Consider the following 27,890-nt stretch of genomic DNA (forward strand, 5'->3'; position numbering starts at 1 on the left):
TCTTTCAAGATAGTCTATATCTTTATTTCCTACCACAACCACACCTAATACCTAATTCCACTCATTGACTAAAGATTTATACAATTTGAACAATTTTCTCAAGAAAAAGAACAGAGAAAAACAAAAATAAAACTCTTTCAAACTTAAATTAACATAGGAAATCGTTCCTTCTTGGCAAGATAAATTTCTTTCTTTCATACCTGGAAACCTGAACGTTAGTGTTGCAACAATTGACACTTGAGTATAAGGGGATGGGTGCTTAAGGAGAAGGGTGGTGTGTCTGTGTGTGTATCGAAATATGTATAATTTCTAGGGAAATGGCGATCTGGATTTTTGGGAGCTGATACAGTTTTCTGATATGCAACGAGCAATACCTGCAGTCTTGAACTGTCCTTGTACACTGACAAACTTGTTTCTATGGAATGTTTTTGCACGGCAATGACCTTGTTGCCTTCATCTGACAGTTAAGAGCCTCACTTTTGTTTCTGAGCCACTTCTCTGCGATGCTTTGTTCAACATTGTGATGTTCAGGCTAATGCTAATGCTAACACAAAGCATCCTGCAGCTGCTTCACAGTATCTTTCAGATTTACATGACACTGTCGGCTATATTTTCAGCCTGGTTAACTCCGGCAGGAAGCAGATGAAATTGAATTCCATGCAACTCAAATGCGACAGAAAATCCTGAAATCTTAGCAATGAGGCACTAATGGGAGATTTTATTTTCCTGTGAAGCATATTCAGGTTGCATTCAAACTTGCCAGCGAAGGACAGACCTTATTACAGGCATAAATGGAGAGTAGATCAGTGAGACTCCTCTCTGATAAATACAAGGTACGAACACTGACACAGGAGGAAGCTTGTGCAGAAGCTAAATAGATATTGCTGTGGCCCAAAAGCTTAATTAGCTAGCCATCTTGAGTTATAACACTAACGACATGCATCAAGTAGCTATTTATGACAGCCATAATTACAGGGAAATGGGTCATGTTTTGCATCTAATTGGTTCTCCTTACTTGGCATCTATAATATTGAAATGGCCAAATGGAATGCTTGTCAAAGTTGCCGCTAAAATTTGGTTAATGCTGTCATTTAATTGGCTACTCTAACTCTCTGTGGTCCATGCTGTATCCATGCAATTTGGCAACACCCTCAGTGGTGATACACACACCAAATTGACTTTCGCAATTTAGAAGCTGCTCTCTGGGTTTCTTTTGGTTTGTGGTGAAGATGTGAAAGTGGCATCCACCTCATGATTTGTCGATTGGTTCTTTTGGTCTGTGAAGATCGTAGGTAGAAGGCTGGAGCTGAGGCTCATCACTGCGAGGTGATTGGTTGGTTAGTTGGCCTGATTGATAGGTTGCTGTGATTGGCTGGTTGCTGTGATTGGTCGGCACATTGCTGGGGGTGAGAGTTCCCCCCACCAGACTCAGATCTGAGATGACTCCTTTATTGTTTAATCTTGGAATGACAGCCATTTTAGAAGCCCATCCACTCATTTATACCACTTAAGACTATACAATTGTCAAAATAATCCCTCTTAAGGAGAAGATACAAAAGTGCAGAAGTAATAGTGCCGCATTAAAGTAGCGGCGGTGTAGAGAGCGGGACTTCTACAATGGCTGTCTTTGCAATAAGGTATCTGCTGCTGATAAATTTCTCAGAAGTGTAATGCACCAAGCTATGAAAAACTACTCTGATTATTTCAAGGAGATCTGTGCCTGGTGGGGAAACGTCTTCATCCTATGTGTTCCATTGGGAAGGCTGGCTGGTGGAGTTAGCGTCGCCTTTCGTAGCCTGCTGCCTAGTTCACTTGCGTGGCTGCTGGATGTGGTGTTTGATGTGCTGGCTGGTGGGCGGCTTGGGGACACAAGGCTGGGGCTTCTGATGAGCCACCTGGGCGGCTGCAGGGGTGAAGTCCTTATCACCCTGGACAGAACACAGTCAGTCAACAGTCTTTAAGGGCAAAATAATGAACCACATTCAAAGCAAAGACACTGGAGCTTACAGCCTGAGCTGCAAAATGAGTTCATGCACAGTTTTCCTGCTAAAATTTGGTGCCAAGTCAACTTGGCATTTCGAAACATACACAACACCAGCGTGCCTAGTAGAGATAAAATGGAAAAGAACAAGTGCTCAATTCTGACAGAGTCTTTATTCTTGATGGCCAATATGAAATGCTTTTATGTCATACAAAGCTGTGTCATTTCGGAGTTTATAAGCATTTTACCATCACAAGGAGCGCACAGTTAGAACAGCTGGTGATTCCGCAGGTGTAACTGCACATGAAGCATGAACCATCTTGGTGGTAGTGCTCAAACCATGAGGGAAAACATTTGTCTTATATTGCCTTCTTCTCATATTTGCCATCTGGGAAAATAATGATTGAAGCTAAAATTTCAGATGGTACCACCTATAAGCTCTGCTGTATCTGCTTAGAACAAACCACTACAACATACGGTACAGCAAATATCCACCCAACTGATGTTAGCTCTTAAACAGTAAGATACTGATGTGATTTTTAGCGGGAAGAGGCTCATTATTAAAAACATCAGTGCAAAGGACATCACAATGGTGGGACCAAATCAGTCACTACGTTTAAATAACATTAGAGAAAACTGATTTATTGTGGTAGTCTGAATACATGTAAACAGGTTAGTCCGACTGAAATCGTACTAAATTGAATTTCTCAAAGTCTAACACACTCTGACAATGCGACTGGGAGTCGAATTCCTCCTGCATGTATACAGTCAATTGGACCCAAACTGACCTAGGTACATCCTCCTCAGTTTCCTCCCCAGGCTTTGACCCAGAAGTCGAATAGCGTTAAATACGTAACAGAAGCAGAAGCTGGTAACAAAATGGCAAAATCTACATCCAGGGCTGGGCAGTTTTGGACGGATGAAATGTACAACGCTGTCAAGTTGTCCACCATAGTACCAGTTTGCCGCTAGCTACTCGTAGCTAACTTGTTTGTCGACTGTTTGGTCTATGACGTAATAGGTCAACCGTAAAAAAAGTCCGATACTAACAAGCTGAAAGGGCATATCGCCACCTATCATAGTGGAACTGGACACACTTCCATCAACAAATCAATTCCCCTCCAGTGCTTGTATACTTGGACAAGGACAGTCGTCCAAATACATGGCCTGGTCAAGTTGAACTGTGGTTATAGCTCGACTGTGCATCTACTGGATCCCCTCAGGGGTGTGTTCTTTCTCCTCTTTTATTTTGTTTCTACACAAATGAATGTCAGAGTAATCCCACATCAAGATTTGATCTTAAGTACGTGGACGTAAGCCTTCTTCATGGATCAGAGCACAATCATGGCCCAGTACCGGATGAACTTGTTAATTGCCCTCCACATTCATGTGTCTAAGACCAATGAGACATTTATTGATTTTCGAAGGAAGCCCTTTCTTCCTGCTCCTCGTGCGATCGGGGGTGCCGGTGGCAACAGTGCAGCAGGATAAGTATTTGGGCACTGTCTTAGATGTCAAGTTCAATTTTGATGTGAACACTCACAGCATCTGTAAGAAGGCAAACCAACCTCTATTCTTTTTGAGGAAGCTGAGGAGTTTCGACGTAAATAGGACAATAATGAAACTGCTTTTATTGAGTCTGTTCTTTCTTACAACATGGTCTAGTGGTTTGGCAATCTGAGCCTTAAAATCAAGAACAAGTTGGAAAGAGTGGTCAAGTTGTTCTGTAAGATCACTGGTGTTACGTTTAACAATCTACAGCATCTGTATGAAGAGAGGGTCACCTCTAAAGCTCGGTCAATTGTCTCAGACTCGCAACATAATCTCCATGTTGAGTTTCACATGCTTCCATCAGGGTGGAGGTTTTGCCTCCCTAAATGTAGCACTAAGTGTTACAGATTGTCCTTTGTCCCGTTTGCTATCACTTATCTTAACCAGTAGTGACCACTAATGTCCATGATTAGGGGTGGGTACCGAGTTCGGTACTTTTATTGGTACCGACCGAATTCGGCCGGTAATCCCGAGTATCGATTCACGTAAAATCAAACAGTATCACATTTCGGTACCTGAACGCATCCTAGGGACTTCGAGAGTGGAGGAGTGACGTTTTCCCTGCCTATCGTGAACGCAGCATTGTACGCACGAGAGCGTGATCACATCAGTGGCAGCTATCAACAAAGCAGCATGGCTGAGAGAAAGAGGTTGAAGGTGTGGCTCCATATCTCAAAGTTTGATGCAGACTACGCTCACTGCAATATTTGCGACGCAAAATGCAAGGCCAGCTACGGAAATACCTCAAACCTGAGGAAGCACCTGGTCAAGCACAAGGTGTTTTTAAAGGCTGATGACTGCACAGTATTTGATAGCCTGAAATTTAAGGCTACTTCTCCCGGCGTTAGCACACCTGCAGCTAGCGGCTCTTCGTCATCTGCGGCCAGCACTGGGGCAGAGGAAGTGGGATTAACATTCGATGATGACGACGGTGATTAAGCGGGGCATCAGCTACATCGGTTCCAGGTAATTAATAAGCTTAGTGTTTAAGATGATTGGGCTTTGTTCTGGGCATTCTAACATTAGCTTCACATTTTTACTTGCCTTAGTTATCATTATCAGCTTGGTTCTTCGTATTCTCTAACTTTAACGTTACACTCCCCCAAACACATTTTTCCCCAGTGGGGAAAGAGGAGGAATAGGAGGTAGTAAGAGTGGGTTTATTTTGTGCAACAAAAAGAACTGCTGCATAGTCAATTATATAGGCTACCTTTCGATATTATGTTACAAACAGTGTTAGATGTTGTTTTATCCTGTTTGATATTGAGAAATAAATGTTAGTTTAGACAAAAAAAAAAAAATTCTAAAAAAAATATCCTTTATTTCCACACATACATGCAAAAAAAGTACCGAAAACAGGTACTGTTGCGTACCGGTATCGATTCCCAGGTACCGGGTATCAGTACCCTGTCAATTCAAATGTGAAAGGTACCCATCCCTATCCATGATTCACCCATGACAGTCTGTGAGACTGGACTCTGTGTGTTATGTATTGTACTGTCTGTTTTGTTGTAGTCATGACTACTGTCTGTATCCTAAATTTTTGTCCTGATTAAAGTTTTACCTCACCTCACCTCATGTAAACGTACTGATTGTTTTGCAAGTCACAAATGCGTCTTAAACTCTAAGTTTAGGAACAAGTCATAATGTGCTCTTCATCAACTATGATGGCATTTTAACAACAGAACAATAACATTTCATGTTCAAAAATCATCAGTGTTTTTTCTTTAAATCTATTTATTTCTTAAAACAAGTTTGTTGGAAGTTGTCATGTCTCCATCTGTAATTTTTTGACATACTGCATTTTGCTTTGTGTGGATCACTGTATAGTCTCCAAAAGTAGATCAGGAGCCAGAGCCTTCAGCTATCAGGCTCCTCTTCTGTGGAACCATCTTCCTGTTTCAGTCTGGGAGGCAGACACCATCTCCACATTTAAGACTCGACTTAAGACTGTCCTTTTTGATAAAGCTTATAGTTAGGGCTGGCTCAGGCTTGTTTTGGACCAGCCCCTAGTTAGGCTGACATAGGCCTAGTCTGCCGGGGACCTCCTATAATACACTGAGCCCCTTCTCTCTGTCTCATTCCTTAGTTTCTGAAAAGTTGGTTCTTCTTCACTTGCTAACATTCATGCCCTATTACTGCATGTCACTTATTCAGCTTCTTCTCCGGAGCCTTTGTGCCCCACTGTCTCGCAGGTTCCGTCGTATCGCAGCTGTGCCTGGATCGTGTGTCGTGGTTGCGCTGTTGTCATGGTCCTGCCTAATGTCTTCTACTGCTGCTGATATCATTAGTCATACTTCTACTGATACTATACACACGATTATTATTGTCACATACATATACTATCATGGCAAGTCTTCCTTGATTTTGTCAAGTTGAGTCTAAAGTCATCAATTTTCCGACTCCTGTCCAAGTCGTGACTGGAGTTCACACAATAATTGTGTTAAAGTGCTTATGTTATATAACGTTTTATAGTTTGTTTCAATGCTGGCACTTAGTACGCACTCTTTCTGCCTGCTTTTTAAACCCTTTCTCTCCGATAATCATACTAACAATGAGGAAATCCCCAAAATGAAGGGTAAAGTATGGAGCACTCATCTGTCCCGCTCATGTGCTCTGCAACCTCAATCTCTTATTCCAAGAAAAACGCCCATAAACAGCCGCCCGCTTCTAAATCGGATCAAAGCAGGAATTTGATCATTCACAGGGGAATGCAGAATTTTAATCAGAATTACTACAAGCATGACTTGATTTCTCTCCCTTCTTCCTTTTTTTATCATCACCTGCCAGCAGTCTTTTCTTTCTTCCTCAATGTTTCTCTATTTTCTCACACCTGTTCCTTGCTGGTTTGTATCAGACTGTCATTTGTTCCCCGTCTTAATTTTTCCCCCTACACATTAGTTGAAGTGGATGGATGAGATTTATAGCTATAGCACTGCACAAAAACATATAACACACAATGTAAATTACATTGCCGCTTCATGATGAGGTGGATAAACGCTGAAAGTTTTAATCTTTTCATCTAAAATACTGGATTTTAGTATTTAGTTAAGTGGGTCTTTTGCTGAGGCTGTCCAGGTGTTGCCATATGTGGATGTTACAACTCCGTCATAAACATAATAACCCAACATATGGCTCCCTCATATTCAGATTTCTAAGAATGTCCATGAGGATAAAGTTATATAACCAATTCAATCAACGCTCTCTCCACACACACAAACACACATACACACACACTGCCTGTCTGTCTGTCTGAACCTCTTTCTGAACTTTACTCGCCCACCCCATCCTTCCCTGACCCCAATCCGCTCTGTATGTGCGCTTTGGTTTTGTACTGTATGTGAGGCTGTGCACTAACTCTCCTGTATGTGTGTGTTTGTGTGTAGGTGGGCACAAAACATTTACAGTGTGTGTGTGTGTCTCTTTCATTTAAAGCCAATTCCACGACTAACTGCACGGGATGTGGATGGATTTGACCTCCAATTGCCCTTCTTCTCTCTTTCGAGGCTCAAAGCTTCTCTCTCCTCTATCTCTGTCCTTCTGAAGCGGAGGTAGGGAGGCAATGCAACAAATTAACTGTATTATTGCACCACACTGTGACTAGAAGTCGTAGTGATTGGCAAGGCGCGCTTCCAGCCTCCTTTTTCACCACTGTTGTATACAGCTAATATATCCATTTCTAGATGATATTTGCAACTTTTATTTTCCCAATCAATCTTTTTTAAACAAAATAAAATAATTTTTTAAATGAACACATGTTCAAATAGAAGAAACCTTATAATCTGGAAGGATTTGAATACTCTTTTTTTTTTTTACAGTACTTAAAGGACACCTTTTCCTTATTATCTGTCACATATATGATGTCATGAGAGTGCAGAGATGCCAACATACGCAAGACCCAGAAGAACTGACCACACAGAGCAGACTGGGCTTTGTCGGGAGGGAGGCTTAAAAAGAGAGACGCTAAAATGGAGGGTGAATACAAGTGTTCCACCGCAGATAATTTGAATTGAATGAGCATAACAGGTCTTCTTTAATTTCTCATTGCAAATAAACATTTTAAGATATTTTTAGACAGTGAAAAAAGACGGTCTAAGATTACTGATTTCTTTCCATGCTTTTTTCCTGATAATTTATTCTTAAGAAAACTGTGTCTCTCAATAGGCATTTATGTATATATGCAGTATGCTGACATGTTAAGGTGTACTTTCAAAAATGTATTGGATTGGATTTCATGAATATAACTCATTCATTCATTCATTCATTTTCTGTTACCACTTATCCAGTTAGGGGTCACGGGGGGCTGGAGCCTATCCCAGCTGACATTGGACGAGAGGCGGGGTACACCCTGGACAGGTCGCCAGACTATCACAGGGCTGACACATAGAGACAGACAACCATTCACGCTCACATTCACACCTACAGGCAATTTAGAGTCACCAATTAACCTGCATGTCTTTGGACTGTGGGAGGAAGCTGGAGTACCCGGAGAAAACCCACGCTGACAAATGGAGAACATGCAAACTCCTCAGACAAGGGCTCCCTTGAAACGTGAATAATGGTGTGATGGGGGGGTCAGAATAAGAATTTCTGGGAGATCGGACCTCAGCAGGCAGAAGGACATGCGGTGTGACCCAGAAAACCTAACGCCAAGCAAGAGCAAAAAATACATGCATCACCTGAACTTATTCTTTTTCTGTAGAGTTTCTACTTCAGCTAGTTTCTAACTTTAGATGTCCACCTCTGGTACCTTGGGCCGAATAATTTTTACAATACAAAACCCCCCCTGAGAATCCCACTCTGTCATTCAAAGAGAAAGCAAAGATATAAAATACATAGCCAGGAAATGTCTTGTTTTTTTCACATTTAAAAAAAAAAAACTCCCAGCAGGTCACAAATTCCACACACACACACACACACACACACACACACACACACACACACACACACACGCTGAAGTGTTTCACTTAGCTGCTAAAAGGCTTTTCTGAGGCTTTGTGCAGTGCTAGCCTCTGGGTTTGATGGCAGTGATAGGGGCCGAATGGGAAGGCTAGAGGAGGATCGGGGGATAAATGGGATGCCTGCCACCTTGCTGATATCACTGCAATCTTCCGCAAACAGTCTGACACGCACGCAAACACGCACACGGCTGGGAACTCAAGGACACTTTTTACACAGACACACACACACACAAACGCACCTATGCATGGTCTAACACAACATCACAAGGCATGCAGTCAAAAACAAACACAGCTTTTCACAGACTTTAACCCACTTTCAAAGTGGCAGGTCAAGGCTGTTGAAGCTTACACAATCATACACACATACAGGAGGTCAACACACTTAAAGCAACACCTCCAGTGTGTACTATAATGTGATCTAACATTTCTGCAATAGAATGGCCGACTACTTTTTGTTGAGACTGTGTCAGAGAGGTGTTGCTTGGACTCTATGGTCATTATTTATGCTGCAATTTATGATTGATTTATTTGTGGTGTATTGAGCTGCATCATTTAGTGTAATCAATTTAATATAATGACAGGGACATACAATATATACAGAGTGCTCCCTGGGTTTTTTTCTAGACCAAGGTGGCAAAGGCCTGTGGCGGGGGGCATCTTGACAGCTGTACTTTTAGATATGATCCCCCCTCTATTAAATATGAAAGGAGGCCCCCACATGCTTGAGCTTTACACTGCTGACTTGTATAATCAGAACAGACATGTCCTGTGATTTTCAGCCTTATATGACTATATTTACCCTGTACAGCAGGCGCATCCTGACAGCTGAGAATATTACTGTCAGGTATTGTCCCCCCTGTATTAAATACAAAAGGAGGCTGAAAATCACAGGACATGTCTGTTCTGATGATACAAGTCAGTGGTCCTGAAATGTGTGTTTCGCTTCTATAACACACATTCTACATCTCAGAGGTGACGTCTTTCCACATACGGGCTTCCTTCGCCTTTCAAACAGGGCAGAGCTCTGTAGGAAACAGTGGGAGAGACACAGCCCGAGGGGGAACCGGAATCTGACAGCAGATCCATGGAGCTGTGCGCCGGACCAAAAAACAAGTGCATCGCACAGAATGCGCTCCGCTACGGCATCGCTTTGGGTTGTGAGCGTGCATGACGTGCGTCTACATTGAAAGTAATGGGTTTGTGCGCGCAAAAGACGCTACATCTAACTCCCTCACGCCTGACTCGTGCGTGCAACGTCACCAAGGACTCGACACACTCCCACCATGGAATGTTCTCCCTGCTGGCCTCTGGCAAGAGCTACCACAGCATCAGGAGCAGAACAGCCAGGTTTTGCAATAGCTTCATCCCCAAGCCATCAGACTTTTGAACTCCATAAGATGATTATCCTCTTACACACCACCAACTACACTGAACCCAGTCAATAACCCCCTTCTCACACTCTCACTGATCTCTAGTCTGAGCTCCACGGAACTGTATAAGTTTATGCATTTTTTTTATTTATGCATTTTTATATCCATCATTTGCATTAGCAGTTTGGCTACTGATGTTTAGTTTGAGCCATATTTTATTCAGAGAATGGAATTTCATTCTCATGTGCACCTGTTGACGGTGTGGAATTGAATGATGATAAAGTCTATCTATCTATCTATCTATCTATCTATCTATCTATCCATCAAGGTTTCTAAAATCTGAGGACCCTTTATTGAATATATCAAAAGCATCATGAGTCAGGCTAACTAACCACATTAGACTGCTTCTTTGCATCGGCTGTACACTGTGCTTCAATCTGCCAGGACGCTAGGTCTCCGTTGGACCTTCCTGACCACCCAAGGCCTTTACTTCAAGGATGCTATCTTTCAGCCTCAACCTTCCTGTGCACTACCTACTCATGGTTTGACCTGGCATATAATTGTACTTTCTTTCCTTTACCTGGCAGTGTGTCATCCTTTATCTTATAATTCCTTATCAATATTGTTATTATTACTACTACTATTATTTAGTTATTTTTAATTCATTTGTTTTCATCACTGGCTTTTTTTACATCCTGTATTTCTTATATCCGTGTTTGTGTGTTGTTAAAATGTTAAAAAAAACTGGTGTCAATATTTCTCTTTTTTAAATCTCTCAGGCTGGGTTTATAAGAAGTTTTGAGACTTTGCACTGATGTGTTTTGTGGTTGAAGAGGTATTTCACAGCTGGATAGATGGTCTATTCATAACTCATAAATGGGCTGTCTAGTAGAAACACACACAAGGCGATTTTGAAACTAGTGCTGTATAGAGGAAGGAGGTAGAAACCCTGCAACTACCAGAATGCACTGTACTGCACCGGACCAATAAACGCTCCTGCTGGCAGATGATGTAATGTGAGCATGGTTGTTTGACACAGGACACAATATGGTTGCCCACTGGTAACTGAGATATCTCGATCCGCTTCTATACTCTGTGTCCGTAGTGGTGGGCAGGGCGGGCATATGAAAATGCGAAAACACAATGTAGTTTTAAGCCAGCGAAAATCCAAAGGATGATCTTGGCGCTGAGATGAAGGGACCACATACTACCCTAACTGTTATGATACGAAGCTGGCATGCATAACATTGGTTTATACATTTAGAAAAAGAAGGTTATTAACAAACAAACTATAAATCAAACTCACAGCATTATCTTTAATTACAGATATCTGATCACTGATCCTATCCCGTCTTTACTTCAACACATTTTCTCCCCTGGTATTCTCTTTATTTTCTCCTCCTCCCTCTGTTCTGCCTCGTTATTCCTGTTCTCTAATGTTCTATATCAGCACTAAGCCTCTACCTCTCCCTCTAGAGCTCATGTCCCAGATATAAACCACCTCATCATGCTTGTTTCAACACTACTGGTGGTCTGTGTGTGTGTGTGTGTGCACCAGAGGATGTGTATGTGTGTGTGTGTGTGTGTGTGTCTTACCTTTGTCACCACTCCAGACACAATCATGGGGGCCCTTGGTGGACTAATAGGAGAACAAAAGAAAAAGAGGAGGAAATAATTAATTGAAAATTAACTGTAGAATTCAAAACAATACACAATTCAGTGAGCAGAGTGTGTCCAGTGCTTTAATCTGTATAATTTGATCATAGTATATGTGCAGGCCAACGGTGCAGCGCACTGTATGGCAACGTGTACAGAAGTTTACCAATCTGGCTCCTTCAAAACCTCCAACAGTGACGCTGAAATTCAAACATCCCCAGTTGTCAAAACACATAACACCCACAGTCTTACTCTCTCTGGCTATACACACACACACACACACACACACACACACACACACCGGATGGACCTGCCAGCAGCTTAAATAGCTCCCATTCATCCTGGCCAAACACTGGGGCTCACAGCTTCTGGGTGGAAAGCATGAGAGGAGAGCAGGAGGGAGGCGGGAGAAAGCTGAGGCTATGAGAGGAAAAGAGAGTTAAAGAGGAGGATGATGATAAAGGAAGGGATTTGGGAAGGAGGAAAAAGAAGTGGAAAGCAGGCGGACGACTGGGTAAAAGGCAGGTCAGGGCAGATAGAGGAGGGGAAGGAGTGGCGAGAGGGCAGGGAGGACAGGGGAGCGAAATACCTATATAATAATAGACTGTTGGAGGAAAGAAGGATGGAGGAGAGAGGGAGGCGAGCGCTCACTCAGACATAGAGAAAACGAAGGGATGGAGGCAGAGAAAAAGATGAGGAGGAGGAATGCGGAACCCGAGGTAAGTATCGACCTTGACATGACAAACGAGCGCCGTCTAATTTTACGGCGTCGTCACCCCCCCGGCAAAAGAGTACAGTTGTGGTAGCCACCTTCAAAACTCCACTCAAAGACATTAGCTATAGCAGCAGGCATGTCCCAGCTTATGGCGTACCTCATTAACAGGATAAATATGTTGGAAGGATGAAAAGTTTCTCACACAGGCTACAAACTGCTGCCTCAGCAGCGAGAATCGGCGCACTCGGGAAAACACACCATTTGAAACATCTGCTGCTTCCTTATTTATTTTATGATCCAACTTTTTTAATTACGATCAATTAACAGTTGTGGGTTTCCAACACATCTGGCTAACCTAACGTCTCTGCAATCAACATCTTGGCTCTCAATAACCTCCTGCTACTTATCTTAATGAGAGTATTTACACCTTGCGTTTAAATTAATGTTTGGATTTGTTGAATTTTTACTGATTATTTCCTCGCTAGCCACTTGTCATAATGTGGAGCTGAGAGGCTCTCAATTAACTAGAATATGGCTTATTAGAGCTGCAAGTGTTCCTCATTCAAATGAATGCTCTGCTAGCTGTGAGCTGGCTTTGCTAGCTTTCGCTAACATTTGGCTTGAAAGTGGAGTTTTAACATTTTTAATGTTATCTGGGGAACAAATGGGGAATAAATGTGCAGATGATAGGCGCCAGGTGAAGAGAGAAACTGTGGAAAATGCTAACGGAGATTCATTTTGTGGGTTTATGTGCAAGAGCCTGTCAGCTAAACTTCCATCTTAAACAGTCTGGCAGGGTGCCGCAGCAGACGTATCTGCTCTCATTACACACACACGCAACTTAAATGAAAAAAGGCATGCTAGCATTATAAGATACCAGAGTTCCTCAGAGACAATTCCAAACACAAGTACACAAATCAGCTTCACTATAACTCGCAGCATTCACAGACAAACACTTGTCTTTATCTGGACACATTTCCCCCACAAATACAACATGCTAATGTTTTCAGCACAAGCCTATGGCATTTTACATTGTATAAATTAGCTTAGCAGCTAGCTGACATTACCTCTACTCGCGTGAAGCCAGGGACAACAGCAACATTTAACAAAGATAACGTTACAAAATTTGGCTCCTTTACAATTCACAACGTTCACTGACAAAACAACTGTCTTATACTAAACATGTTTTTCAAACAAATACAACATGCTAACATTATTAGCACAAGCCTATGGCATTTTACATTGTATAAATTTTCTCTGCTCATATGAAACCAGGATAAATCTCTAATCTAGTCTCTTATTCTAGTCTCTTAACAAGACATAAAAAGCTATTTTGTGGAGGCTTTACTGTCCTCACAATTTATTGTTTCTTATCTGTGAAATTAAAGTAAATAAAAGCTTTGTTTCCACTGAGGGAAATGGTTTCAGCATACAGAAATAGATAGGAAGTCTGCGTCGTTGCAAGGTGTAATTATATTTCTGAGGAAATAAACATCGACGCACAGCCTATGCTGTAGGTACAGCGTCGATTTAACGCAGAAGTATAAATCCCACCTTAGCAGAGATAGGCCAAAGTCATTGTTTAGCAAGCCATCAGTAGTCCCAAGTCCTAGACTTTGACTTTCAACTCCTACACAAGTCAAAATGTGCTCTTTGCCGACTGTAATGCCATTTTAACAACAGATTAATAATATATTGAACTTATAAAAATCATAGATGTTTTGTAAAATTTGTACTTATTTGTTAAAAACAAGTTTTTTTGGAAGTTGCTGACTGTAATTTCCGACCCGCACGACATTAGTTTTTTGTTGACTACTGCTTTATTTTTGTATGTGAACAAAATATCTTTGGTATTATTTCTTCCAGCTGGCACTAGGTAAACATAACGCAAGTTCTTTGTGGTTCTCTTGTGAGACTTGACTGGATGCACTCAAGTTCAAACAAAGTGGAGCATCTGGAGAATAAAGTTTCAGCTTGCTGGGTATAAACAACGTTACGCTGGTTGATTCAGGGAATGAAGGGGAAATGACTTTGTGGCATGCTTTTTAAAAAACACAGTTTGATCTTTTGGGCCTGGTTTCAAGTCAAAAGACTCAAGTCTGAGTGGACTCACAAGTCCTTAGTGTCCAAATCCAAGTTGAGTTGCAAGTCTTTTTTGATTTAATACTGTTGAATCTACAGCCATCAAATTTGTGACTCCAGTTCACACCTCTGCTTGTTAGTGCTCAGCTGCCACAGACCAGTCAAGCTGTTTTCCTGAAACGCAAATGTAGAAAACTGCATTGAACGATGTGCCTCACAGGTAAAATATCTTCATAACAACATCACATGTTCTACATATGTATCTTGTGTCTTACACCATGCTGCAGGACACACAGCTCATATGTACAGTTGCTGCTTCAGTTTCAATTTCAGCTGAAGCCACAATGAGGCGAGACGCAGCAGGGCTGAGGTGCACAGGTACGCTCGTATTCACATACTGAGAGAGCGTGGGCTGACATTCACCTCATGCTGGGTTGTCACATGTCTTTATTCTATTGAATGTCGATCTCCATTGTGCAATCTGAAGGTAAATCCTGAAATATTGAAAACAGACTGCAAAGGGAGAGGAGGTATGGAAGAAATACCAAGGATGAAAGAAGAGAATATCGGCATTGTATTTAAAGCCTGTTAGCATCAAACTTTGCTCGTTGTTACTAGTATTGGGCGCAAAGGCTGGGGAGACAGAGGGCAGACAGATAAGACATGACAGACAGACAGGAGTGAGGGCTGTGAGCCTGTCAGAGAGACAGTTAACAAGCATCCGACTCCTTCAAAAGTGCACGAAAAAACTTGTTTAAAGTGAGACAGAGAGAAAGATGAGAGTGTAAACTTTTCACCTAACTGGCTGTTAAATACACAGACACTGTAGAGTCACATGTAGCAGACAGACAACAAGAATTTATTCTGTTTGCACAGTAAAATAGAAAGAGAAACTCAGGGAAGGGCACACAGAGAAAAGTGACAAAGATCTCTGCTGTAGTTTGGTGTGATTGGGAGGAGGGTATGGAGAGATGGAGGAGCCTGCAGGGGGCAGTAGAGAGCTGTAAGGAATCCTGTGGAGGAGTCGCTTTGTGCCAAGAGAGTTAGAAGAGGGAGGAAAATAAAAAAGACAGGGAGATACAGAATGCTAATTTTAACTAATAACTCAAAGAGTGCGATGTGCATTAATGCTGTGGTGTTTTCCTCTGTCTTCAGCTCTGCAGCCACACCTCACCACCACCACCACTAACACCACCACAACTACCCCACCCATTATTCTTTGCTTCAGCAGAGCAGGAAGTTTGTTGCCGTGGGCGAGGTGGTGGTTGCCATAGAAACTGATGCCTGTTGCCTGTCTCCACTCCTCCTCCTCCTCCTCCTCCTCTTCCCTACCTCTCTCTCTTTCTCTCCTCGCAACTTTTCACCACGAGCTGTCAGCTTGCTGCACATTTCACAACAGTTCCTACATTCGGTGCATGTGTGCAGCGATTTAGTCAAGCGTGCCCGCAGCACACGCCCGCTCTTTTTCTGAGGCGCCAGAACATATCCACCTCTCACCAAAACATGTAGGAGAGGTGACAGTGCAACCAACACGAGGCCTTATGATCACCTTCCACGTAGTTTTTACACATGGAGCTGATGTGCGAGCAGTTCATAAAACATATACTCACTTGAACAGGAAGCAATATGTTGCGTGATGAAGCAACCATATGTTTGTGTGTTTACCTCCTTATACTATGTCTCCTTCTCCTCTCCTCCTGCATCTCTAAGTCTCACTGCAACAGCATATTTTCAAACAGACGGAGAAACATGGATTTACCTGAATGCTCGGTAGATTTATTCCAGATGCATTTGAAGCACATTCACCTGACAGTCAGCAGGCAGGAAGCCTCTACTGGGTCACCAGCTCGCTCTGGCTTATGTCTCCCCTTCATGCCTGTATCTCACCCGAAGCCACCCTTCTCCTATTACTCCCTCTCTTACTGAGTAAAACCTTTTCCTTTTTTCATATCTTCATATCATCCCTTGCTTTCCATACCATAATAATCCCCCCTCTCCTCCTCGCCATAATTCCGGCCACCTATCTCTCCCTCTTTGCCCCATCTGTCCATCTCGGCTAGATTGGGTACGGCAGGTGTTCCCCTGACTACAACGCTTCACTGGCTGCTGCTAATGTGAAATTTACCCAGTAGCCACCTGCTAGACGTCCATCAGCGTGACATGGAGAGGGACAGACAGAGTGCGCCGTGACTGAGGGAGTTTCAGCGACTGCATTCGCTGATGGAGTGCAGTTACTCAGCCTCTCTTTTTGGATGGGCTGACAGGTCATTTTTTAGGTAAAGATAAACATTTCGCAGGAGGGAAGGTAAACCTGCGTTCACACAGCCAGGCCGAGGGGAGTTTATCAAGCTAAAGGATTGAAATGGTATCCCTCAGTGATTAAAATGCACTGTTTGTCTAATTTATTTTCACAGCCAAAGTAATGATTTCTCTTCTTTGACTGGAAGCTCTAAAAGGAAATAAAGTGAGAAGAATAAATACTCAGGGGACTGTTCAACCCTGTGTGTCTCTGGTGAGACAAGAGGCCAGTTAGCACATGAGAGAGAAGAGTCAGAGATATGTAAACCCACAATGTTATATACTGACTTTACAAAGCAGACATTCAGCTGGCTCCTCTGCCAGTTATCAAAACACACTCATCATGTCTTCAAGTAAGACTGCAATGCAAGTAATAAAGGTAATGATATAATTATAAAAACAGTGGGGAGTCATTTCTTTGGAATCTGAACGCACATTTGCTCCTGCTCTTTAGAATGACATCACCGCACTGGGGATTAACAATCAAGTATTAATTTAATTTAGAGCTCAACTGATCAGATAACTGACAGGAAATGTAACCTTTTGGATAACCGATAACTGAGACAATCCCAGCCGGGGGGAGGAAGGGTCTGGTTTGGGGACCTCAGAACTGCATCTCTGCTTTTTGCAGATGATGTGGTTCTGTTGGCTTCATCACACCGTGACCTCCAGCAGGCACTGGGGTGGTTTGCAGCCGAGTGTGAAGCGGTCGGGATGAGAGTTAGCACCTCCAAATCTGAGGTTGTGGTTCTTTGCCGGAAACCAGTGGATTGTCCCTCTGGGTTGGGAGAAAGTTACTGCTTCATGTGAGGGTGTTCAACTATCTCAGGGTCTTGTTTCACGAGTGAGGGTAGAATGGAGCGTGAGATGGATTGTCGGTATGGTGAAGAAGGAGCTGAGCCAAAAGGCAAAGCTTTCGATTTACTGATCCATCTACGTCCCAACCCTCACTTATGGTCATGAGCTCTGGGTAGTGACCGAAAGAATGAGATCACGGATACAAGCAGCCGAAATGAGTTTCCTCCATGGTGTGGTTGGACTCAGCCTTAGAGATAGGGTAAGGAGCTCGGATATCCGGAGGGAGCTCGGAATAGATCTGCTTCTCCTTCATGTCGAAAGGGGTCAGTTGAGGTGGTTTGGGCATCTGATCAGGATGCCTTCTGGGCGCCTCTGCTGGAGGTGTTTTGGGCATGTCCCATAGGTAGGAGGCCCCGGGGCAGACCCAGAACACACTGGATTTGGATTACATATCTCATCTGGCCTGGGAATGCCTCGGGGTCCCCCATGGTTTTGCTGTGTTTCTCTATTGTAAACTGAAACTCTTTAGGTTTTGGACTGTCGGTCGGATAAAAGAAGGCACCAGGCTCGAGGAACTTTTAATGGCATTTTCATACATGTCATTACTTGCAAGATTCATTCATAAAGAAAAGACTGTTTAATTCTCAAAGTTATGCAGTATTGCGCCATGTCCTGTGAAGCAACACAACAAAAATCAGGAAGTGCATATTTAAAAGACTGGAATGGTGGTTACACCCTGACCAGTGTCTCCTACAACTGTAGCATTTCTCTGATTGTCTGAAGTGATCTCTTCCTCAAGCGAGCCTTCACCCTTGAGAAGTAAAAGCCAAGCTTGCATGTTGTTTTTCTACTTCTGTTATCTACTTGACCTCACTTTTCACTTTTATGCTCTGTCTATTACTGCCACTCAACTTGGCACAGAGCAAAAGGAAATGACTTATTGCCACGGACGGGCTTGATTCTATTCCTGCTCTGAATTACAGGAAAATACTCGTCAACAGACACAAAGTGGGAGAAGCACATGTAATGTATATTTTAGTGTGTGTGTGTGAGGTTGCGTGTCTAAAGTACACACATGCAGAATTTCTTGACAGTTGGCAATGTTCTTGAACCCTGCTCTCGGCTGTGCACTGCTCGTCAGTTCTCATTTATCACCTCTGATTAACACGCACACACACACACACACACACACACACACACACACTGATATGCGGTGTGAATATGCCACCTGTACCGATACTCATGAATATTGAGTAGACGTATGTGGGTGTAGAAGCAGACACACACAATTACGTTGGAAAAAAAGCAACAACTTGCACCACCCTGCAGAACAGAGTGACCTCAGTAGGAACAATGCATTCAAGCGGCAAAAACTGAACATGCTAATATGGAAACAGAACAATTATTGTCACTCAGAAAGAGAGCCGGCGTGATGTAAAACATGCAAACCGAGGCTGCTTATGGCAAACAATAGCGACTGCTGAATGGGCTGTTCAAGTTAATGCTGTAATTATGCAGTAATTATGTTGTTTACCAAATTAGTTGGCAACAGTACACAACAAGTCTGCAGCAGAATTGCCTACAGTGCAGCCTTATAGAAACGTGGAAGAGGCTAAATTGCTTAGTTGACAATTTGCAGGGTGCGTTTGTGTGTGTGGGTGTGATTAATAACGTACAAATCAAGATCTCTCCATCTTACTGTAGAGAATCAGTTTTACCTCTGCAGTAAATGTATGTAGCTGCTTGTGTGTGTCTTTACTGAGCGCATGGACAAATTATGAGACAATGGGCCCCTGGGCACGGACAACACGAGGTCTCCCTCACCTCTCCAATATAAAAGCAAGACATTCAGACTCAAAGACACACAAAACGACTATACATGGCATGGCCACGACTTCTGTATTCATTTTGTATCGCCTCAGGGTCCTTCTGTCTCTCTGTGCAGTCCCCATGTTTCTCCTTGTAGTTGTTTTGTCTCTATTTGTGGTCACTGCATGTCTATCTACAGTCGTTTTGTCTTTCTTTGTGGTCATTTTTACGGATTCCTCATGTGCCATGTGCCTGACGGACTGTGACCACAAAAAGTTGCCCTGTGGTCACCAGATATCGCCTGTAGGTCGCCCCTTGAGTTTTCTCTAGTCTCTTTTGAGAATGAGATTTCCTGTCTAGCTTAAATGAGCATTATGGCTCATTTATGCTCAACGTTAAATATGGATCCCGATACAGACGGAGCCTTCTGTCCGTGCTCCGCGTTCATTTGATTTCGTTTCGCAGTGTTGCCGTCACTACCCAATACGAAGCTCTAGTGAGACATGAAGAAGAAATAACAATTCAATTTCTCTCATCGGCAGTACTAGAGAACAGAATTCTCCATCCTCCAGTCGCGATGTATTTAACAGCCTCACCAACCACCGCCTCCTACAACGCTGCCCCTGTTTTTGTCTTTTATGCAAGAGGTACATTATCAGTAGCTCCTCCACAGTCGGCATGTTTGTTTTTGAGTTTGTTGTTGTCATAAACTTTTGACGCTGGGCTGCCTCCTGGTGGATATATTGGTTAACATCCATGCCAGCGTAAAGGGCGCATGTAAGTATGTGGGCAGTGACGGTAACATCGTTTGAAACGGACGTATACATTTTCGTACGTAAAGGGAGCATAAATGGGCCTTTAAATAACTAATAAAAATCACCATACTGCAAAGCCTTCGCCAGCACAACGTTACAGTCCCTCAAACATCTCGACTCATTCGTGTTCAGTTCAACGTTCTACAGAAACAGTGAAAAGTACTTGTCGCCGGCTAGCAATGGATATGTGGCTAGCCGGTGACCGATTTGTTGCTAACCATATGGTAAAGTATGGGTTTACTAAGCCTGCTTACACTGTTAACGTGATCCTTAGAGAAGACCCAGAAACAAAGCAGGTGAAGTGGCTAGAAAGGTACCCCTGGAAGTATGTAGAAGAGGTTTTGTACTGCTTTTTGTAATGTTTGTATAGCACATGTAAGGAGGGAGCCAGTGAGATATGAATGAGGCAAAGGGTGGGGAGTAGACTGCAAACTAAATATATGATATGTTTACAAAGAACTTTCAGTGTCTTTTCATTTATTGGTGTGTCACAGTTAAAGAAGGCTCTTTATTGTTTTGAAATGAGCTGACATTTAGGCCACCAAAAACGTACTTTGGCCTCCTAATTCAGGGGCCTGGTGGCCAATGCTAAAAAATGTTTTTGCATCTCATTGTCGTCCTTTGGTCTCTCTTTATGGTCAATACGTCTGTCTTTGTGGTCATTACATGTGTCTTTATGGTCATTTTGGGTGTGTTCCAAATCACATGCTTTTTCTTTTTACTTTTAGTAGGTACTGCAGCTGCCCTTAAAAAGTATGTACTGTTGCATGCTCTATGGACACAAACAGGACACACTACTTTCTCATTACACACCCTGAGCTTTGACCCTCTTGCTTTTATATCCATCACCTTGGAGATAAACAAACGGCACTCAGAGTTCGCCAGAGACGGAGATCAACCTGGAGAGCTCTACTGTTGTTACTTTGCAATGTATGCAGTTTAACTTTAAAGCTATAACTGCACAGATTGTAGATTCTAACATATATTTGCGACAGTGAAATTACATCTGCAGTGTCATTTTCATAGTTACGTCCTATTGTTGTTTGTAATATTTATGTTTATTTGGTCACTTAAACAACCAATTTGACGAACTACTGTTCGTCTGGTCATCAGTTACTTGAATGCGCTGTCATTTGTCACTATGACATCTGACAGCTATTCAGCCATCATCTGTTTGCCAGAAAAGCATGCTGGCTTAAAATCAGACCGGGTGTAGTAGAACATCCTGATATTTTTGGTATACTGCATTTGACACACCATGTTTTGGGACATACTAAATCTTTTTCAGGCACACTGTATAGTATGGTAGTGTGGGTACTGGAACACACAGTTTGTCTCTCTTTACAACCACAGCCAGGGGCCTCCTCCCTCCTTGGGCCCCTGCCCTGTAGGCCTGTTCAGTTATCTCTCCATGACTGTATAGGTGTGTTACCTGCTGCTGACGTACTCCTCTTCATCCTCATCTTTCTGCGGTGGCTCGGGAGCAGCGGCCTGCGGGTGCTTCTGCACTATCCTCATACCTCCTGCTTTTACTGCAACACACACACACACACACACACACACACACACATATATGCATTTACTACCAGACGAACTGAGAAAGTTGGTTCAAGAGCTGAACATATAACTGTAAGCATGCATACATATACACATGGCTGCACACTTCCATACACACAATAAGCCTATCAGAGCTTTGAATATGATTAAAAGAACTTTAAATGGACTCTAACAGAGACTGGAAGCCAATGCAGGGAGGCCAAGATAGGTGTGATGTGTAAGGATCCATTTGTTGGTGGCTGCAGGTGAGCAAGGCATTACAGTAATGGAGGCGGGCGGATGTAAGAGCAAGTATGATTTTCTCTGGGTTATTGGAGGACAGACGTGACCTACATTTGGAGATATTCTTCAGCTGGTGAAAACAAGACTGGACTACATTCTTTACATGTTGCTCCAGAGTCAAATTACTGTCTGGAATAACACACAGATTTTTTACACCTGATTTTATGCACGTGGCGATGGGGCTGAATTTGTTTTGAGATACGTTCAGGGTCAATGATGAGAACGTGTGTTTTTTCAGAGTTAACTTATTGTCAGCTAATTAAGACCGTGAGATACTACAAAGATCCCAGATACTGATATAAAACAATACATTTAAGCCATATTGCATTTTGGTGGTTAGGTAAAAATAATGCTGTGTCTCAAATCGCGTACTTCTGTACCTACTTACTATTTTGAGTGCATAAGTGCGTTCACACTGAGAAGTATGGAAAAATGTAGTGCACTGTGAGTACCCGGATGGTGCACTCAAAACGGTCAAGAAGTTGAGTGTGGAACTATGGACACTTCTCGCCCTCAATGGTCACCATCTTGGCTACGCAGCGGAAGGGGAGGGACCACTTTTCAAACTGGAAATGGCGGCCGAGGACTGTGCGACCGTGAATGTAGCTGCATTGTACAAATACATGTGTTTTTTGCACTAAGCACCACTATACTGTTGTTGAGTATAAGCCAGCAGTATGTTTATTGGGTTAATTTAGCAGTTTGTAATGATTTTAGCCTGAGTGTCAGACTGAAGCTCCCAGAACCTTCAGTCTGACATGGCTTCCACTGAAGGCGATTTACAAGGGGGAGGGAATGTGATTTTTCCCGAACCAATCAGTAGAGATCAATGACTCACCCAGAAAATGACGTCATTAGTATCCATGCCTTAGGGGTGCCGAAAACAAGCCAGCATTGCCCGTTTAAAATGTCTCCGTCGTCGTGCACGCCCAGCTGCATCGCCGTTAAATCCAGTTTAGCAGCTTCCTTAATTTGGTCCTCCATTAACGCGAGTAGTGGCGAAATACCTCGATAGCATCGTTAATGTGGTCTGTAGGATCTGTAGCGGTCGCCATTGTTGCTATCCTCACCAGTTACCCACCGGCGTACAGCTTGACATCAGCGTGGCACTGATTGGCTAATCGCTAGACCCCCGGCATTCATTGGTCCGTCCATCGTTTGGACGAGATAAATCGCAAATTCATTAAAGTATGCCAGACCAGAGATGCAAGCCTACTCAGTTGAGTGGGCGGGGTCTATGGTCTGGAACCAGGCTATAATGATTTGGTACCACGAACGATAACGCAAATGCTAGTTTGCTAACTAGCTAATTTGCGGTTGTCATTTCTGGCCGTGTTTGGTTTGAGAAAACACTACCTCGTCGAAATTTCTGCGCTACGCCAATGAGTACATAGTGCACATAGTATACTACATAGAAGTGTACTAACGGAAGTATGTGATTTGAGACACACGATAAGACTCTGTGCCATCTTTAAACAACAATAAATCTTTTTCCTAATTTTCCTTTAAGTATTTAAAATGCTAGGACAAACGTTGTTTAATTCACCAAGCATTATTGTTTAAGGGCACGTGGTTAAAACAATTGAACTTGATGCAGGCCATGTTTTGATAGTCGCCCAAAAAGGTGCCACATGAGGAGAGAACCAAAACAAACAAAAAAAAACAAAACAAAAGCAACAGTTTCCATCCTCTTCTATACCCTAACCAAAAAACAGTTTTCTTGGCGGCAGTATTTTGCACAGAATCTTGTAATTGTGACTGATTACTGTGATATATTGTATATGCATGCAACCTCCTCCAATTTACGTCGCCTTGATTCAGTGTACCATGCATCTTTACGTTTTATTACAGATGCTAAGTCACTTACTCATCATTGTATTCTTTATGATTTGGTGGGTTGGACATCACTGACCATTCGTACACATCAGCACTGGTATATTTTCATCTACAAAGCAATATTGGGCAAACTTCAGCTCTGGTAGTTCCCAGCTACACTCCTCCAAGTGGCAGCTTTTTAATGAACCCCTGAGTTTTAACAGATGTGGGGAAAACTGCATTCTCCTACTCTGCACCTTGGACACTGAACAATCTTCACAAAGATCTAAAATTAGAAACACTTATCACTTTTCTATTGATGAATTTAAGGGCATCATAAAGAATGTGTTGACAGAGACATGCCCTTGTTTTTCCTGAGAGGCCACTATGTTTGAATAGTTGTTGTATTATTGTGGATTTTTGTATTTTATGACGTATTTGTTGCATTTTAAATGTGTTTTAATTGGCTGCTAAAAGATTTTTGATCTCAATGGGACTTCCTAGTTTAATAAAAGTTAAAAATAAATCAATAAATAAAAATAAGACGCTGTACTTACCTCACAATGTACTGTATAAGACTTTAACTTAATAGTTAAGATGAATGTGTGACCTCTATATTGATTAATTAGATCATGAGCACATGTTGAAGTTGCACAGCAGGTTAACACAGGGAGATTATTCCCGCAATGGAAAGACCAAGTTAAGATGGCTGTGGTGGCGAGCAGCCATCCTGCCAATGTGCTCTTAAGTCCCTGAGGTGTTAGCAGCTGCAGGACAGCTGTTGTGCTCCTGACATTGACCTCTCACCTCACTACAGAGGGGCTGGTTACAGAAACTAAAATGTCAGTGCTCCTAACACACCTGTAAGTGTGTTAAAGACTGAGTCATGTGTGCTGAGGGCCTCCCACTAATCACAGGTTGGGTACGAGGGGCATTTCTTATCTCACTGTGCTATCAGGACTGCAGCTGCTGAGGCCCAGTGCCCTGCCACATTTCCCATGTCCACGTACGTGTTTCACACAGCCCACATCCACAGGACTGGAGCCTGTGACCTCCACGTCATCGCCATGCAGCAGCAGATTACTGCAAGATAGCAACTAAACCTTTACATTACACTGCCGTGATTATCAATCGCTACAATAACACCAGGTTTGATAATGTTGCAAGATCTGAGGCCAATCAGGAAGTGAGGAAATGTGCGAAACTGTGAAATATGGCAGATGCATGCAGTGTTGAAGGCTGAGACACGCAGCCAGTCGGAGGCATCTCCAAGTGTAGTGATTGGATAAGTATTAATCATCATCATGTGCTGTTTGGTTTGACACACAGCAGAAGCAAACAAAGGCCTTCATGTTTTAAGGAAGCTTTGACAAACAGCACAACAGCAGCAGCAGCAGCAGCAGCATAAGGAGCTTTACCTGCAGGGGCATGTCCTCCTTTGGTTTCCACTTTCTCCTTCGGCGGCGACGACATGTCTGCACTGATGTGGAGTCTGCAGCGGAAACGATCCGAGAGCGTCCGACAAACTAAATTCCTGCTTTATTCTGCCTCAAAATGTGGACTACACTTCAGCCTGGGACGTCAACGTGGCTTTTTCCTGAGTATTGTTTGGAAACGGTGCGTGATGACGTAATGCGGGACCGTCGGGAGCTGGAAGACGTAAGGAGCGCGATGACGTTAGACGTAGGCAGCGTCTGAATATGTGAAGGGAATTCATGTTTGGTTACAGTTATTAATAAATTAACAAATGTATCCTCCTGTTTACAAGTGTGATGAGCATATATGGAGGATTATTCTTGCAGTAGCAAAAAAAAAAAAAAAAAATCTCCTCTAAGAATAAGAAATAAAAAAGATTTGGTAAAAATAAAATAAAATAAAATAAAACAAAACAAAACAAAAAAACCTTAAATTATCGCAGCTAAAATAAAAGAAAAATAAGATCTGGCCAAAAGGAAGAAGAAGAACAAGAAAAATAACTAAATCATCTCCTCTACAATGAAAAAAAAAATAGATAAATAAAAAAATAAGATCTGGTCAAAAAATAAATAAATAAATAGGCTGAATAAAAATATTTTTGATAAAAAAAATACAAAAAATATGAATATTTAAAGTTTTGGACTGATGTATACAACTTTAAAAATAAAAAAGAAACTTAAGATAAAAAATAAGTGTAATGTAATACTATAGTATAGTCAAGATTAAATGAAAAATAACATGTTTATCATGCAACGTTTTATTATTTTTGGAAAATTCCATATTCATATGAAAATCAGTCAGAAAACAATCCGATTTTCCTGCACTTTATTAATAAACTTCAACAATATAACACCATCTTACTGCATGTTTAACATCATGAAGTAAGATTTAATTTATCAATTATATGATGATTATAACACAAATTTTGGCATTATAAAATGTAAATTTATTTATTTTTGTTTGGTTTTCATTTTTTGTCTTATTTAATTTAATTTTATTTCATTTTATTTTGTTGCCTATGTATCTGTTTATATCTCTGTAGGCAAACTTGTGTGCAACAAAGAATGTTGGTTAAAAAAAAATCTGAATATGTGAATAATGTAGTTGAAATACTTTAATTGAAAAAGACAAAATAAAACAAAGCACTTGAGTTTATCAGTTAATAGCTGCATCCAGCAGTGAGCACAAATAAGGCTTATTAAAAAATAAATAGCAATATATTTCAATTTTCAGCTTATTATTATTCTTATATATATTTATTTAATTCTCATTTTTATTTTTGTGTGTAATTGCTGCTATATTCATTTAGTTTTCTCTATTCTGTTTATCCATCTGAATTGTTGTACTTGATCCCGTGTACTCATAATTGTTTTTACCACTTAACAGTGCCACTTGAAAAAGAAAATGAAAATATGATTGGGTCCACAAAGAAGCAATCAGCAGAGCCTGTATCGAGAAATTAAGTGCTTTGTGACAGAAAATGACAAATTTAAAGATCCAAAGAGCTCACAGGCTGACGTCTGACTTCAATATTATGCAACTGTTAATTGTGGGAGTAAATATTGTTGCCCTCCGACTGATAAATCATTTAAATCACAGCACATTAGAAAAGTTGAAAGCAACAACTTTAAGTGCCTGGTAGCTGTCCACCTACACAGCCTGTAAGACTGAAGCATTTATTCAGCTGAGACGTCTTCTAATGAAGCAGCCAGTTTCCCTCTGTCACCTTAAAGCCCGCAGTCGTGCCAAAACAGCAGCAGCCGAAGCATTGGCAGAATGAGCAATAAAAGGCAAAAGAGACTATCCAGCACAGAGAAAAAAGAAAGCTGTGTGACAGTGGTGACCTCTTTGACCACCTACTTTCTGTTTGCGCACCATAAGTCCACAGTGGTTCATTAATTGGCTGATGTGACAGTGTCCTTGGGCAGAGCTGAGAATTGCAGGCAAAGCCTCGAGGTGTTAGAGGCGACTGAGAAAAGTTTGATAAAAAAGGACAAAAAATGAAACTAAGGGTAATAGTTTCAAGGTATGCATGTGCCTCTGCTTCAGTTCATAGAAGACTGAGAGCACATATGCACAGTACCGTAAAGTATGACCTATATGTGTGCATTTCTGTGGTGGTGCAGCAGCTGTTCATTTATAGCTGTTTACACTGCAATGTGCTTTATGTGATATTTATTAGGCATAATTCATCTGATGAGTATATGCATACATTTACATGTGAGGTCATGAGATTACAGTGTGTGCTGTGTGTGCGTGTGTGTGTGTGTGAGTGTGTGTGGTCACAGTGATGCGTGCAGACCAGGCGTCAACTCTATAATGGCTTAACTGCAGTGTGAAGTGGCAGCTGCGTGCTTCACTCGGACCATCAGAAGAAATGATGCCCGCTGCACTCACAGTCCACACACACACACACACACACACACACACACACACACACACACAATTGCGCACACACCATTTTAAATTGAGTACATTTGAATTATTCATTGACATACACGACAAAAAAAAGATAAAGAATACAGATACATTCCAATAATTTAAAAGGCAGTGTTTGTAATGTCACCCCGCACCCACAAGTTTACTGTGCAAGCACACACACATGCTCACACACACACTGCTGATTACCAATGAGTTTTGGCAGTGGAGAGGTGGTCCCAGCTTTACATCTGTCCTCAAAGTTCAAGAGTGTGTTGCCAGGACATTAGTGTCCCTGAGGAGGGT

At 42.0% G+C, this 27,890-nt stretch overlaps 1 protein-coding gene across 1 annotated transcript; it reads right to left on the reverse strand.

The window, feature by feature from the left end:
* Positions 1-25,316, reverse strand: LOC125881725 (death-associated protein). The gene is made up of 4 exons (XM_049565018.1): positions 25,109-25,316; positions 21,469-21,568; positions 11,460-11,502; positions 1-1,928 (listed from the first exon to the last, which is right to left on the reverse strand). Exons 1-4 carry the CDS (start codon positions 25,161-25,163, stop codon positions 1,809-1,811), a joined length of 318 nt encoding a protein of 105 aa, XP_049420975.1. The 5' UTR covers positions 25,164-25,316; the 3' UTR covers positions 1-1,808.
* Between the last annotated feature and the right edge of the window lie 2,574 nt (positions 25,317-27,890).

The sequence above is a fragment of the Epinephelus fuscoguttatus genome, linkage group LG21 (genome assembly GCF_011397635.1).
Source record: "Epinephelus fuscoguttatus linkage group LG21, E.fuscoguttatus.final_Chr_v1".
Lineage (NCBI taxonomy): Eukaryota > Metazoa > Chordata > Actinopteri > Perciformes > Serranidae > Epinephelus > Epinephelus fuscoguttatus.

Excerpts from the sequence above, each read along its gene's own strand:
- LOC125881725 (XM_049565018.1), bottom strand. The coding sequence starts at position 25,163 with ATGTCGTCGCCGCCGAAGGAGAAAGTGGAAACCAAAGGAGGACATGCC. Across the intron at positions 21,569-25,108 it reads AGGAGGACATGCCCCTGCAG|TAAAAGCAGGAGGTATGAGG; the intron begins GTAAAGCTCCTT and ends TGTGTGTTGCAG. Across the intron at positions 11,503-21,468 it reads GAGGAGTACGTCAGCAGCAG|TCCACCAAGGGCCCCCATGA; the intron begins GTAACACACCTA and ends TTCTCCTATTAG.